General features: G+C 41.8%; 1 protein-coding gene across 7 annotated transcripts in view; it reads right to left on the bottom strand.

The window, feature by feature from the left end:
• The window catches only part of Plekha7 (pleckstrin homology domain containing A7), a 216,617-nt gene that overhangs the window by 50,529 nt on the left and 151,556 nt on the right, over window positions 1–14,532 (bottom strand). For all 7 annotated transcript variants that reach the window (XM_070032802.1, XM_070032803.1, XM_070032806.1 and 4 more), the window contains 3 exons: window positions 13,340–13,412; window positions 11,077–11,177; window positions 4,998–5,173 (listed from right to left, as the gene is read on the bottom strand). In XM_070032802.1, coding sequence (XP_069888903.1) covers window positions 4,998–5,173; window positions 11,077–11,177; window positions 13,340–13,412 — 350 coding nt within the window. The remainder of the gene's footprint in view (window positions 1–4,997; window positions 5,174–11,076; window positions 11,178–13,339; window positions 13,413–14,532) is intronic.

The raw sequence follows: 14,532 nt of genomic DNA, 5'->3' as shown, positions 1-14,532 counted from the left end.
GGAGGTGTGACTCAAGTGGTAGAGTACCAGCAAAGTTAGAAGCAGAGAGAGAATATGTGAAACTTTTGAGTGCAAATCCTAGTGCTGGCAAATAAATAAATTCCATGGATCAGATTAAATTAGAACTAGACCAAAAAAAAAAAAAAACAACCAGATGGCATTTGATATAACCAATACTTGGTTATTGTTACCATATGCTGACTTCTATGTGTATCTGGAAGTTGACAGAAACTATCTCTAATCCCTTTTATAGCCTTGCAAGGTCAGCTCTGTCAAATCCAGAGAGGCTGAGAACATTTATGTATGAGGGCCCTATCACTTACAATAAATTGTCTCTAATGAAGGAGAGGACCATGGCAGCAGCAGCAGCAGCCACCAATGACTGAGCACTTAATAAATGCACAAAGCACTTTATTACCTCTTTGTATATCTCTCACACAAACCTGCCAGGCTGTGGGTGCTATTATCCTTTCATTACAAGTAATGAAAGCGAGACTCAAAGAGCTTGACCGACTTGCCCTGGATCATGCACTGGTGACACCTCAAGGACTCAAGCCCAGTCTGCTATGACTCCAAAGCCCTGCAGAACTGAAAATGTGTCTATTCAACAACTTCTGCTGGGGTCCAAGAGACTTGTCCAGCCTTAGGGGTTTATCTAGCCATGACCTTACCCAAGGTGATCAGAATCTGAATGCCAAAGATTTAATTCTCCAAAGATACCCCAGCATGTGTGAGCCATTTCTAAGAAGGCTGATTTTCTACACACAAATCCCCAAAGAGTTCAGATTGGTCTCAGCCATCTCAGATCTTTATTTCAGCATCTTACAGGTAAAGGTTCCACAGCTGTTTTGTCCATCCATTCATCCACATACCTGCTCAACTAACCAAGCACCCAGACACTATGAACTGAGTACTTACTATATGCTAGGCACTGATAAATGAGTTTATTGTTTTCAAGGAGCTGAAAGTTTGGTAAGGGAACCAATGAGAATTGGATTATGATTATGGAAGATGTATGATTAAGAAAGAAAGTACTACAAGCAAGGATAGGCAAAATACTTAAGAGTCAGAGGAGGAAATTCTGTGATACAAGCTAAGGCCTAAAGCATGCATTGGAGCAGTCCTAGTAAGGATGAGAGCTGCGATTGCAGAGGGACCCTAGTGCCTCATGAGATAGACTTGTATTATTACCCACACTTAGGATCTCTTCTTCCCTTGCTCATTTTGACTCACTTTCTTTTTTTTTTCTTTTTTTTTGGGGGGGGGTCCAGTCGTGGGGCCTGAACTCTGGGCCTGGGCGCTGTCCCTCAGCTCTTCAGCTCAAGGCTAGCGCTCTACCACTTGAGCCACAGCGCCACTTCTGGCTTTTTTCTTTTTGCTTATATGGTGCTGAGGAATCGAACCCAGGGCCTCAGGCATGCAAGGCAAGCGCTCTACCACTGAGCCACCTTCCCAGCCCTCACTTTTTTTCTTTGGGTGGTACTGGGGTTAAAACTCAGGGCATTATATTTGTTAAGAAAGTACTGTACCATTTGAGCCATACTCCCAGTCCTTTCTGCTTTAATTATTTTCCTAACAGAGTCCCAATAATGCCCAGGCTAACCTGAATTGCAATCTTCATACTTATGTTTCCAGGATACTTGGATAACAGGCATATGCCACCCTGCTCAGCTTTTTATTGTTTGAAATGGGTGTCTTGTAATTTTTTCCCTTGGCTTGACACCACAATCCTCTCAATTTCTGCCTCCCAAGTATCTGCTATTACAGGTGTGAGCCATAACACTGGTATGAGCTGCAAGCTGCAGTCTCACTTTGCCAGGGTCAAATAAGGATCCTCAGATCTCTAGTTCTCCACATGAGTGATTCAACCACTTTCTAAACCACCATCTATACTTATTAATGCACCATTTTGGTTTGAATGCTTTTCCTCAGTTTTGCCAATCTGACTTTCTTGTATCCTCTTATGGAGGCCTTCCATGGTTACTCTCCCTTGCCCTCTCCCATGACTCTAAAAATTGTCATTGATTTATGGTTTATTTCTTGCTGGACTTTAGACCTATGGCACAGGTCCAGGATTACTGCAGCAATCTTATCACCAGATCTCAGACATACTAGTGACCTCACCAGGGAACTCAAGACTGAATCCAGCAAAGAGGTGAGCAAAGCCCTGAGCCTGAGAGGAACTTAGAATGACAATGTTGGAGTCCTGAATCCAGCTATTATAAAGCCAGGTCTATCCCAAACTTTTCAGTGACACAAAGCAACATATTCTTCCCTTTTAAGGAAATGTTGATTATAGTTCAGTCACCTGTGATCATGAGTGCCATAAAGAAAGAAAGAAAGCATCTGTTTATGAATGGTGTGTGAGAAAACACCAGCCCCTGCAAGGGTGACCACTTACAGTGAGGGCGATTTTCCAAAACACATCACCAGACTGGAGGAGAGGCAAAATTTAGTCCAATCTCATAAATAATTTTAACTAACCAAATGTCTGAACATCGTATTCTGGAAAAATGGAAACGTTCATAAGATTCTATTTGCTTAGCTGATGAGTTCATCTTTCAGGAAGGGAAACATGCTATTACATCTTTATTTTGACTCCAAAGATAGAATATGGGTTGTATGTTTGTTTTTAAGGCAAGTAACTGGGGACAAACAATCATTTTTTTAAGTTCATTAAGAGCATAACAGTAATAAATTTCAACATTTTCAGAGAAAGCTTAGAGAGAATTCAATGGCCTGAGACTTTAAAAGGAATAATCATTTTTCCAAATCAAAATCTAAAATAATTTTTTTTGGGTAAAAATAAAAGAAAGGAAAAAATCCAAATCTTAACAAGTATTATAATCAATAGGTGACAAATATCATCTATCAATTACAACTTTTTTCTTATTAAGGCCAATATCAATCTCAAATTCTCCTTTACCCAGTAGCCTAGTCAGCCAAAATGAATTTTACAAAGATGGTACATACAAAATAGCCCATTTGCCATCTCCACTGTCATAACAAGAAAATTCTTGCAGCACAAAACTATCTAAGGACTATAGAAGATATGGAAGTGAGCCGATGAGTGTATAATTGGCAAATATAACGATGAAGTATTATTTAGCCAGGAAGAAGAACAAAGGAAGTGGCACTGTGGCTCAAGCACTTGCCTTGAGCTGAAGGAGAACAGAAACATATCATTTGAAAGAAATGGACAGATGATCCTCAATGGGAGATTGCCATGTGAAGTGAAAAAAGCCACATTCAGAAAGTCAAGTATCTCATGTTTTCTTTCTTGTGCAGAATCTAGATTTAGACGTGGAGGGAAGACATGAAAATAGGTAGCTATTTGGGAAGAGAAAGAGGGGGACCAGACTGAGGGGGGACTAGAGGACAAAAGATGGCAATGGAGGAATAAACAAGATCAAAGTACTAAAAACTAGTTTGTCTTTTTACAATGTATGCCAATAAAAATTTTAAAAGAAATAAAAATAAAAATTTTAAAAGAAAGAAATGGAAGGTAGGACACAAAACCAAGCACAAATCCACTATAGAATAGACCCATAATGAAAGATGGTCAAAAGATAAAGTCTAGAAGGAACTGAAGTTTGTTGAAAACAAAACAAAAATTTGTTTTTAAGAATCAAAATAAAGAAAATGAGTGTTGTATAGGAGCAAGATGTATGCCAGGGGTGGTGGCTCACACCTGTAATCCTAGCTATCAGGAGGCTGAGATCTGAGGATCGAGGTTGAAAGCCAGCCCAGCAGGAAAGTCTGTGAGACTTTTTTTTTTTCCCCCCTGGGTCTGGTCGTGGGGCCTGAACTCTGGGCCTGGGCGCTGTCCCTCAGCTCTTCAGCTCAAGGCTAGCACTCTACCACTTGAGCCACAGTGCCACGTCCGGCTTTATTTTCTCTGCTTATGTGGTGCTGAGGAATCAAACCCAGGGCCTCATGCATGCAAGGCAAGCGCTCTACCACTGAGCCACCTTCCCAGCCCATGTGAGACTCTTATCTCCAGTAACCTACTCCAAAAACCCAAAGTGGCCCTGTGGCTCACAGACCATGCCCAGGCCCAAAGTTCAAGCCCCACGACCGACCAACGCAAAAAAAAGATGTTTTAGAATAACAAGTTTGAACCTTGAATAGCTCTTTGGCTTCCATTTTAACTGTGATCTGTCTTTTTTTCTGTCAGTCATGGGGCTTGAACTCTTGAACTCGTGGCCTGGGAGCTGTCCCTGAGCTCAAAGCTAATGCTCTACCATTTGAGCCACAACACCACTTCTGGTTTTTGGAGTGGTGTATTGGAGATAAGAATCTCACAGACTTTCCTGCCCAGGCTGGCTTTGAACTGTGATCCTCAGATCCCAGCCTCCTGAGTAGTTAGGATTTCAGGTGTGAGCCACCAGCGCCTGGCTGTGATCTTACATGTTCCCCTTTCATGCCACTTACTATGATCCGATGTAGCCAGATGGCTTTAGCCAGATTCAACACCATCCTATTCACACTTTCAACTTCCAAAATTGTTAGTTAAATATACCATTTTGCTTTATATAATTATCTAGGTTTATAGCAACAGAAAACAGACTAATACCATGATCCACATATATGGATACTAGATGATTTTCAGTGTCACTCACTCACACACTCTCTCTCTCTCTCTCTCTCTCTCACACACACACACACACACACACACACACACACACACACACACACACACACACACAAATAATTTAAAGGGATATTTAAAAGGGTACCAATCAAGGAGATCATTCTGTAAAAGTGACTTAGATTTTCTTTGACCCTTCTACTAAACTTACGGAAAACAAACAAACAAAAACTGAGAAACATACCAGATTCCGTGGCTGTGAAACCTGGGCAAGAAGTCCACCCCTCTAGATCTCACTGTTTCTTTTCATTTGGTGAAGAAAAGGACGTAGATAAGTGGGTTAGGGCACCAGAGGCTTTCAACCTAGAGTAGGGAATGATCTGGCAGGGACCTCCCCAGGACTGACCTCTTCAGTGATGATCGAGACAGCACCTGTGCAGCCTGGTTCATGGCCCTGACCCATGCATTCATATCCTCCAGGGTGTCAGCACTGAAGTAGTAGGTCCTCATGCCTGACTGCTCAGCCTGGGAGCCCATGGTGGAGCTGTTGTAGATAAGTGCCCGCATCCCTGTGTGCACAGCCTGCAAGCATGAGACAGACACCAGGACAAAGAGAGCTTAGCACATTTCTTCTAGAAGCAAGAACAAGGAGGTGCCCTGGCTGTATGCTTCCCCTTCCAGACTAAAAGCCCCAGCACCAGTTAACCTGTTTCCACATCTAGAGAATACCACAAGCTGGATGCTATTTTCTTAGTGCAGCCAGGACCAATGTTAGTTGTGTCTGTTCCTCATAAGAAAACCCCTGCATTAGCCAGGCACCTGTAGCTCACGCCTGTAATCCTAGCTACTCAGGAGGCTGAGATCTGAGGATCTCGGTTCAAAGCCAGCCTGGACAGGAACATCCATGAGACTCTTATCTCCAATAAACCACTAGAAAACCGGAAGTGGCCCTGTGGCTCAAGCAGTAGAGTGCTCGCCTTGAGCTGAAGAGTGCAGGGACACCACCCAAGCCCAGAGTTCAAGCCCCATGACCAACCAAAAAACAAACAAAGAAACAAAACCTGCAGCTCAATTTATGTCCTATTTATCTCACTCCTACCAAGGCAGGGGGGAGGTGGACACAGAGGCAAGGTGTACATTAGAAACAGATTTGGCAGAGGGTACTGTGGGCTAAAAAAAAAAAAAAAAAATCAAACCTAGGGCTGTGCAACTACCACTTAAGCACTCTACTACTGAACCACATCCCTGCCCCAGAAGTAGACTTAAAAAATTTAAAAAAAATTTTTTTTGTCAGTACTGGGGCTTGAACTCAAGGTCTGGGTAATGTCCCTGAGCTTCTTTTGCTCAAGGCTAGCACTCTACCACTTGAGCCACAGTGCCACTTCTGGCCTTTTCTGTTTATGTGGTACCAAGGAATCGAACCCAGGGCTTCCTGCATACTAGGTAAGCACTCTACCACTAAGCCACATTCCCAGCCCCAGAAGTAGTCTTTAAAAAAAAATCCTCATTCTACAGAAGCAGACGCAAGAATCCTTATCTGGGTTCATCTGAAACACATACTTCTGGCTAACAACTAGACAGGGATTAAATCCAAATGAGCTATTACAGCATGTAGCTTGGTGCTCATGATGATTTGGTTTGCTGTGCTTCAACTGCTTGGGATAAAATGCAGTGGGTGCCCAAAGAAACTGCTGTTTTTGTCTCTTCAAAAGACACTCAAAGTTGACCAAGCCTGAATTAAAAATATGAGTGCACCTACTATGTGCTTGTACTTTTGTGTGTTTCCTTGAAACAAATCTGGAAAGAGATACTAGAAAGCACATGAGATGCTCTGCAAACCACAGGCAACAGCACATACCCCCCTCTTCTCTGATAAGCAGGGTCTTGTCTTATACTTTGTAAGTAAAAATCAGAACCCAATCTTCACTGGAAGATGGTATAGGAAGATTTGCTGAGTGCCTATTGTATGCACTATAAAGGCAAAAAGAACATAAGCTTCCTTCTCCTCTGACCCAATTCTAAGTGCCCTGAGCCTGAGGAAGATGCCAAGGCCCAAATAGCATAAAGGTTATTTTGTTTATTTTGGGAGGGGGGGGAAGGGGTGGTCTCAGGCTCATGAGTGGTGTCCATTCATTGAGAGTAAGCAAAAGAACTCATATTCAACCTTTGGATGACTATGATCAGCCCAGAGAACAGGGTAGGAATTCAGGCTGCTAGAGGAAGCTTAATGTCCAAAATGGGCTATGCTCCTTACTTTCTATCAAGGTAAGCCTGGACAAATGTCTTCACTTCCTTGTGAAGACATTTCTTTAAAATGAGACCATGGGTAACAGGAGTCTCTACCCTGAAGGGCTACATAAATCACACACAGGGTGCTTAGTGCACAGCCTGTTCATTATGTTCACAAGATGTTATTTGAAGTTAGGACAGAAACAGTCACTTCAGAAACATAAGGAAGGGATAAATGAATGAGCTTTCTGGAAATTGGTGTGTGTGCGTGTGTTTCTGGAAATTGGTGTGCACGCGTGCGTGCGTGTGTGTGTGTGTGTGTGTGTGTGTGTGTGTGTGTGCGCGCGCACGCTCATACATGAGCTTGAACTTGGGGCCTTATGCTCTTGTTTGGCCATTATACTGAGCCACCAGTACCTAGCCTTTCTGGAAACTTTTAGACTTTTCTCCTTCCCATCACTCATTTAAGTGGACTTTATATAAAATATAAGCAAGTCAGAGGGGGTAACAATGCTCAATAGGAAGTGTACTCATTACCTTGCTCATGTAACTATAACCTTCTGTATAGTATCTTTACAATAAAAAATTAAAAAATTATATATATATATATATATATATATAAGCAAGTCTGAGGCCACCCTATCTGGGAAAGTATAATCACTGTTATTGACTATAACTTCCATTACAAAGTGTTGGACCCATGTCTAAGAGTGAGATTAGCCACAGCTATCCAGATAGCAATAGGCTAGTTTTCCTGGTGGCTACTCATGTAAATCAAATGTTTCTACTTCAGTGAAAAACAGTTGTGGAAATGCAGAAGCGTATCTAAATTGCTCAGAGGGCCCAAGGAAAGCTTCTGGAGGAGGTAACCCTAAATTTAGAGAACCAAAGCATAAGTAACATTCCAGGTTAAGGCTGAAGCTCAAAGGCCTATGAGTGGGACAAGGGATGTGGCTCAGTGGCAGAGAGTGTGAGATTCTTAGTTCAATCCCAAGCATGTTAAAAACAAAGTAAAGCAGAGCAAAACAAGTCTATGTGCAAGAAATGTTCTGGAGATTGCAGCCACTATGTATGACTAGAAGTATAAGATGTGACCAAAGATGTAGCTAGGCAGAAAGGCTAGGGTTTTGTGAACCAAGATTGGACTTAATCCTGAAGGCAGAGGGAGAGCCACTGAAGAGTTGGTGGTAGGAATACAATCTGTACGAAGTGCAAGTTAGGAACTGTGTGAAGGATGGACTGGAGTTAGAAAGGTGAAGCAGTCAGCTGGGTGCCGTGGCTCATGCCAGTAATCCTAGCTACTCAGGAGGCTGAGACCTGAGGATTGTGGTTCAAAGCCAGGCTGGGCAGGAAAGTCTGAGACTCTTATCTCCAATTAAATCACAGAAAACGCTGGAAGTGGAACTGTGGCTCAAGTGTAGAGTGCTAGCCTTGAACAAAAGGAGATAGAGGGATAGCACCTAGGCACCAAGTTCAAGCCTCAGTATTGGCAAAAAAAAAAAAAAAAGGAAGGAAGGGAGGGAGGGAGGGAGGGAGGGAGGGAGGAAGGGAGGGAGGGAGGGAGGGAGCGAGGGAAAAGAAAAGTTGAAGTAGTCACCATCAGCACTTACAGCGTGCTTACTATATGCTAGCCACTGTCCTAGCAGTAAGTTATGTAGGAAAGAGAAGATGGTAATCAAGATAGGCTAGTGACAATGTAGAGGAAGAAATGGATTTGAGAGAGATGAGAACAGAATGAAAGTGAGAAAAGAAAGGTGATGTCTGCTTATCTCCTAACATTCTACATGCTGAGGCAAACTTGAGAATATAACCCTATGAAGACAAGCGTTTTTCCCCCCTTTCACTGTCGTATCTTCTGCACCCATCAACCACCAAACAACAAAACACAGGAGTTAATTAAAGCACCAAATGAGTAGAAGGTTTGTCTCCTGGCATGCCTTCAGCAGGGGCTCTTACCCTGTTTTGTGGCATGGACATTTTTGATAGTTTAGTGAATCCTAGAAACACCTCTCAATATGCGTGTGTTTGGCAGGGAGGGGTGTATGCATCAGTCCCAGTCCTGGGCTTGAACTCGGGGCCTGACACTGTCCACCTTTTTGATCAAGGCTAGTGCTCTACCACAGCTCTACTTCTGGCTTTTTTGTAGTTCATTGGAGCCCAGAGTTTCAACATACTTTTCTGCTCAGGCTGGCTTCAAACTGCAATCCTCAGATCTCAGCCTCCTGAGATGCCAGGATTATAGGCGTGAGCCACCAGTGTCTGACTCAGAATGTTTTTAAGCAGACAAAATAAATACATTATACGAAATATGGTTATCTGAATCTTTTCAGTGTGTGATGTAGTATATAGGTGCTTTTTAAATAATGTGCTGAAAGACACATCAAGTGGCAGATGTAATAATTATTACAGAATTAATGTGTCAGTGAACATAAATGACATTTTGAAATATTGTCAAAAATTGTGCCATGATATGAAGCTATCTATGATGTTTACTGGTGACCAAGCCATCACAATGCAGATAACTGTGGTGCCTGCTTTCCTAATCACTTTCTTACTCACTTAGGTGCTACAAAAACAAGATGTACCTTATCCATAGACATTTATAGTCTAAAGGCAACAGTGAACCCTGGATCTTGACAAAGGAAAAGTAACGATGTGGAAGCAGTAAAGACTTTTCTACTGAAGATCCTTAGACTGCAGCTGTGTAAGGATACTTCCTGCTCCACATCTTGGATCTGAGTACTTAGAGATGAACTACAGGGTAAAAAGACTGTGTATTCAAGATGCTGTAAGGGGAGACTCTCCAGGTTAGCCAGCAGGACATGAATGCCCTGCTCATCAGGACAGAACTGCTCTAGAGGACACCATGAGCCCTGCATGGCTGATCCTGTAGTCCTCGCCAAGGCTCTGGGTCCACCTAGCAACTGGTCTCCCTGGTAACAGCCATTGGGAAAGAATGACAGAAAGAGCCATTGGAAAAGAATGACATAGAAGCTTTCAGATTGTGCCTAACAGGGAATTCTGAACAATCTTAGGCAAAGGATCCCTGCAACAGTGGGTGAATATGAGCTCTGAAAGAACCGACACGTGAGGCAGGTATGAGGCCCAGGACAGTAAACACCATGCACAAGAACACAAGAAAATTGTCCTCTGCCCTCTAAGAAGAATAACGCTGTAACCCAAAGGGGACAATTTCTCTTTCAGACTCGGAACACCAGTGTCATTTTATAAAATCAGATCTGCCTGAAGTAGCTTTCTCTGCTCTCAGATGCTGAAGATGCCTTCTGTTTTCCAGACAAGATTTACTTGAAGTATTTTTTTGTGCATGTGTGGGTGCAGTGGGAAGGGGGTAGGGAGGGAAAAGGAGTAGGAGTGGTGGGGGGGGCAGAAGGAGTGAGGGTAGCTCAGGGAGAGGAGAGAACCTAGGACACTTAAAAGATGTTTTCTTGGAATCTATTTTCACACCTCCCAATGAAGTGTTAAGATGAAACATATAAATAGTTTTAAGTTACTGTGATGATATTCCAAATACTGCTCTCCCCAAGAACACATGTAATATTGGCTCCCAAGTATTTGTCCAATACTGATATTCAATCCAGATAGAAAAGTCTGAAAATCACTGAAGAAAATGATTTCAGAAAGGATCCTGAACTACAGAAGAGACTGAGCTCCTAATGATACAATAAATGTCCATTCAAGCTACCTCCTGCTGTCTCTTGCAATGTGTAGGAAGTAACCAAGATAAGGCATGGAAGAAAAAGCAAACAAAGGCAAAGAAACTGTCCCCTTTCCTATAACATAATTGAAAGAGGATAGAATTCAGGGCCCAGTTCTGCCTCCCACCATCTACCAGCTTGTAATTTTAGACAGGTTTCTTAAAATCGCAGATCCTCTCACCCCTAATTTATAAAATGAAATTAGAGCTGACCTCAGAAACTTCCTAGAAGCACTAAATAACAGGTATGAAAGAAGTTGGTTTTAGCAATACAATGTATGATTTTTTCAATCTTGCTTGTCAATTTGGTTGGATAGAGAAGTCCCTAAGGCATTGATGGAAAGCACATCTCTGAGTGGGTCTGTGTGGGTTTTTCCAGAACTGACTAGATCAGAAGAACACAACTGACTAGATCAGAAGAACACAATCTCAAACCTCCCATCTCTGACTCTCATGTAGCTGGGATTACAAGTGTGAATCATTGCACACTTCTGAGAACAGTTTCCTAAAATGAATTACTACACAAGAGATGGAGAAGTACCTTAAAGGAGTACTTGCGACTGATACGATCCTCAGGGGCCACAGGTGAGATCACGTAGCTGGGCAGAGGGATGCTCCCAAGGACCGCTTCTTCTCGGCTGTCTTTGAATGGAAATACACATCAGAACAAACTTCTGAGTGACCTACCCAGGGCCCCTGTTTTCCCAGGCCCATACCAACTCCTCTCCATAGAGTATCTATGTGTTAATGCTAGAAACACACAAGTGAACCAACCAAGGCACTCTCCTGAAGAGCAGAAAGAGGCATGCAAATATACTCAACTCAGCCTGCTAATTTTAAAAAGGGGCTGATAAATGCTGTGGGGACAGAGATGATTGGCATACAGTCTGGAGAAATCAAGGTTTTAAGCATTTTTAGGGATTAGGAAAGGCATTCTAGGAAGAACAAACCTCTCAAGCAAAGTTATGAGGATGTAAAAAAAAATCTGTCTTCTACTCTCCCCTTTTTTCAAACCATCTCCATAACCAATTGTCTCTTACTTTCTAATGACAGAGTTTTCCCCCATCGACATCCAACTCAAAAGCACTGATTCGCCATTGGATAAAAAATGAAGTCCCAATTCATCCCCTTGCTTACTGGTGGCCACCCTTACCCACCCCCTGATCTTTGTCTCCTAGAATATCCCACATGCAAGACTCATTTGGCTATGTAAGTCCATCTGTCACCTGACTTGCTTCTGCTTCTAGAGCTTTACTCAAAGTGTAATCTCTTTGTAATGCCTATGACACATAGGCAAAGGTCTACCGATCCTTAAAAGCCCAACTCCAACCCATGTCTTCTTCGTTTTTCCCCCCACAATCCATATTTTCTAAGAGGTTTTCTCAGATTCTCTGGCAGGAAATTCACTTGTCATTCCCTGAAGTGCTTAAGGACTTGGAGTGTCCTCTAAAGCACAGATCATAATCAGTCTTGTCTGTCTTTCTTTCCCTCTGTATTTTGAGACTTCCTTCTAAGCACTGTCTAGTCCCTAGCTTTATGCAGTGCTCCATAAAACTCAAATGGACAATTCAATTCACTAGTTGCCTATCCAGTATCACAAATGACAAACTTTGGTGACAGGTTACCAACTACAACCTTTTACCCACACTTCTTGGCTCTGCAGAATACTTTCAAGGTAAACATATCCCAATCTGGGAAGGAGCTAAGATAACTCTGGGTCTTGAGACTCTAAGTAGTAAGCAAACTGGATTGTGTTAAATTGAATTTCTTTTTTAAAAAATTTTTATTGTAAAGGTAATGTACAGAGGGTTTACAGTTACATAAGTCAGGTAATGAGTACATTTCTTTTTGAACAGTGTCACTTCTTCCCTCATTTTCTCCCAATTTTTCCTTCTCAAGCCCCCCTCCTAACTTGTAGAGCTCATTTTCAACATAGTGTCTAGTGAGTATCACTGCAGAATTAGTTCACCCCTTGTCACACTATTTCTGTGCCTCCCCCAAACAGATAAACTCACATACAAGACAAAAAGAACTCAAAAACAGTGACAAAAGGGGAAATACAAAAAACAAAACAAGGTGCTGGGAAGGTGGCTCAGTGGTAGAGCGCTTGCCTTGCATGCCTGAGGCCCTAGGTTCGATTCCTCAGTACCACATAAGCAAAAAAGAAAAAAGCTGGAAGTGGCGCTGTGGCTCAAGTGGTAGAGCGCTAGCCTTGAGCTGAAGAGCTGAGGGACAGTGCCCAGGCCCAGAGTTCAGGCCCCACGACCGGACCCCAAAAAAAAAAAAAAATCACAAAAAGTAAAAAAAAAAAACAAACCAGGGGCTGGGAAGGTGGCTCAGTGGTAGAGCGCTTGCCTTGCATGCTCAAGGCCCTGGGTTTGATTCCTCAGCACCACATAAGAAAAAAGCCGGAAGTGGCGCTGTGGCTCAAGTGGTAGAGTGCTAGCCTTGAGCTGAAGAGCTGAGGGACAGCGCCCAGGCCCAGAGTTCAGGCTCCACGACTAAACCCAAAAAACAAACAAACAAAAAAAAAAAAAAACAACTCGTTTCTATGTCTTGGAGTTCATTTCAACAAACATTATTTTATATGATCATATGTACATAGTATTAATTGAATTTCCAAGCCAGCACTGATAAAACTGAAGTCACCAACCACTCCCATGTATACATACAAGCAAACACTCTGGAAGGATATTAAAGTACTAATTAGATTAGGCCACTGGTCCAACAACTAGATATGAGAGATCCACCATTATCACCCTCTTTAGCATATGAGATCTTGGTAGCTTGAGACTCAAGCTCACCTTTATAGTAAAACAAGCAGTAATCAGCAAGCACAAACCACCTTCTTTTCCACAGCCTCATTCCAGAACTGTCCTGCAAAACAAAGCAAATCAGTCACAGTATGAGCACAGCGCTCCCTTCCAATCAAGCATATCTGATTCTGGAACTAAGACCCATATTGACTCTTTTCTTTTCCAATAAACCTATGAATGTTTTATTGAATAGCTATTCTTTGAATAAGGAATTAAACTTAGCTTCAACGATGTTTCATCACAAGAAATATAATCTATTTTCTTTTAGAAAGGAAAAAATATGAATCCCAAAACTACAGAAATCAACAAAAAAAGGGTTTTTTTTGTTTGACTTAAGGTACTATCCTGTTAAATAGCTGCATTTATATTGATTAGAAAACTGAATTTACATAGTATTGAATAGAGCTGAAGTTAGCTAATTAACTGAGGCAAAGTTCTCATTTATTGAAGCTCAGTTCGTTTCCACAAGGGACTGATTTTGTTTTCTTTCTATGCAATGTAAAAAGACTTAGATTTGTTATCAAATTTGCTCATAACAAGAGTCTGCCTTTATTTATCTGAAATATAAAAAGTTACATTTATTAAGAATATCTTATACACTTGTGAATATTCAAAAAAAACATGACCACAGTAGGAAAATAGCAATGTTAATCTGTTAGCTTTCTCTGAAACCTACAAAAACCTCAGAGTTGTTTTTAGCGTACAGATGGCTCTTAAAATTTCTCTTTGTTATGTAGAAGTTTTTCACAGGCTTGAATTAAAACACAAACAAAAGAATGTAACAGTTCCTAAACAACATGAATACGTTCTTCATCTTCAACAAAGAATAAACTACTACAGTCAAATCAAATTTAACTTGATGCCATCCAAATACCAGTTTTAGGGCTGGGAAGGTGGCTCAGTGGTAGAGTGCTTGCCTTGCAAGCCTGAGGCCCTGGGTTCGATTCCTCAGCACCATATAAGCAAAAAGAAAAAAAAGCCAAATACCAGTTTTATCTCCTGTAAATTGATCAGTTGATTTCTAGGATCTTGTCACATGGCACATATTACCTCTATAAATAGGAGCCCCTTAACTCATGCTTCCATACCTGGTTCAAACCTTACTTCCTTTGGAAAGCCTTTCTGGACTCTTCAAGCACAGCTAGACTTTGCTGTGTGTTCATGGTGTTCTACAAAGACCC

The sequence above is a fragment of the Dipodomys merriami genome, unplaced genomic scaffold (assembly GCF_024711535.1).
Source record: "Dipodomys merriami isolate MVZ:Mamm:240054 unplaced genomic scaffold, mDipMer1.0.p SCAF_21, whole genome shotgun sequence".
NCBI classification, from domain to species: Eukaryota; Metazoa; Chordata; class Mammalia; order Rodentia; family Heteromyidae; genus Dipodomys; species Dipodomys merriami.
Note: the sequence above shows the minus strand (reverse complement) of the source record. Positions and strands in the feature narration are given on the sequence as shown.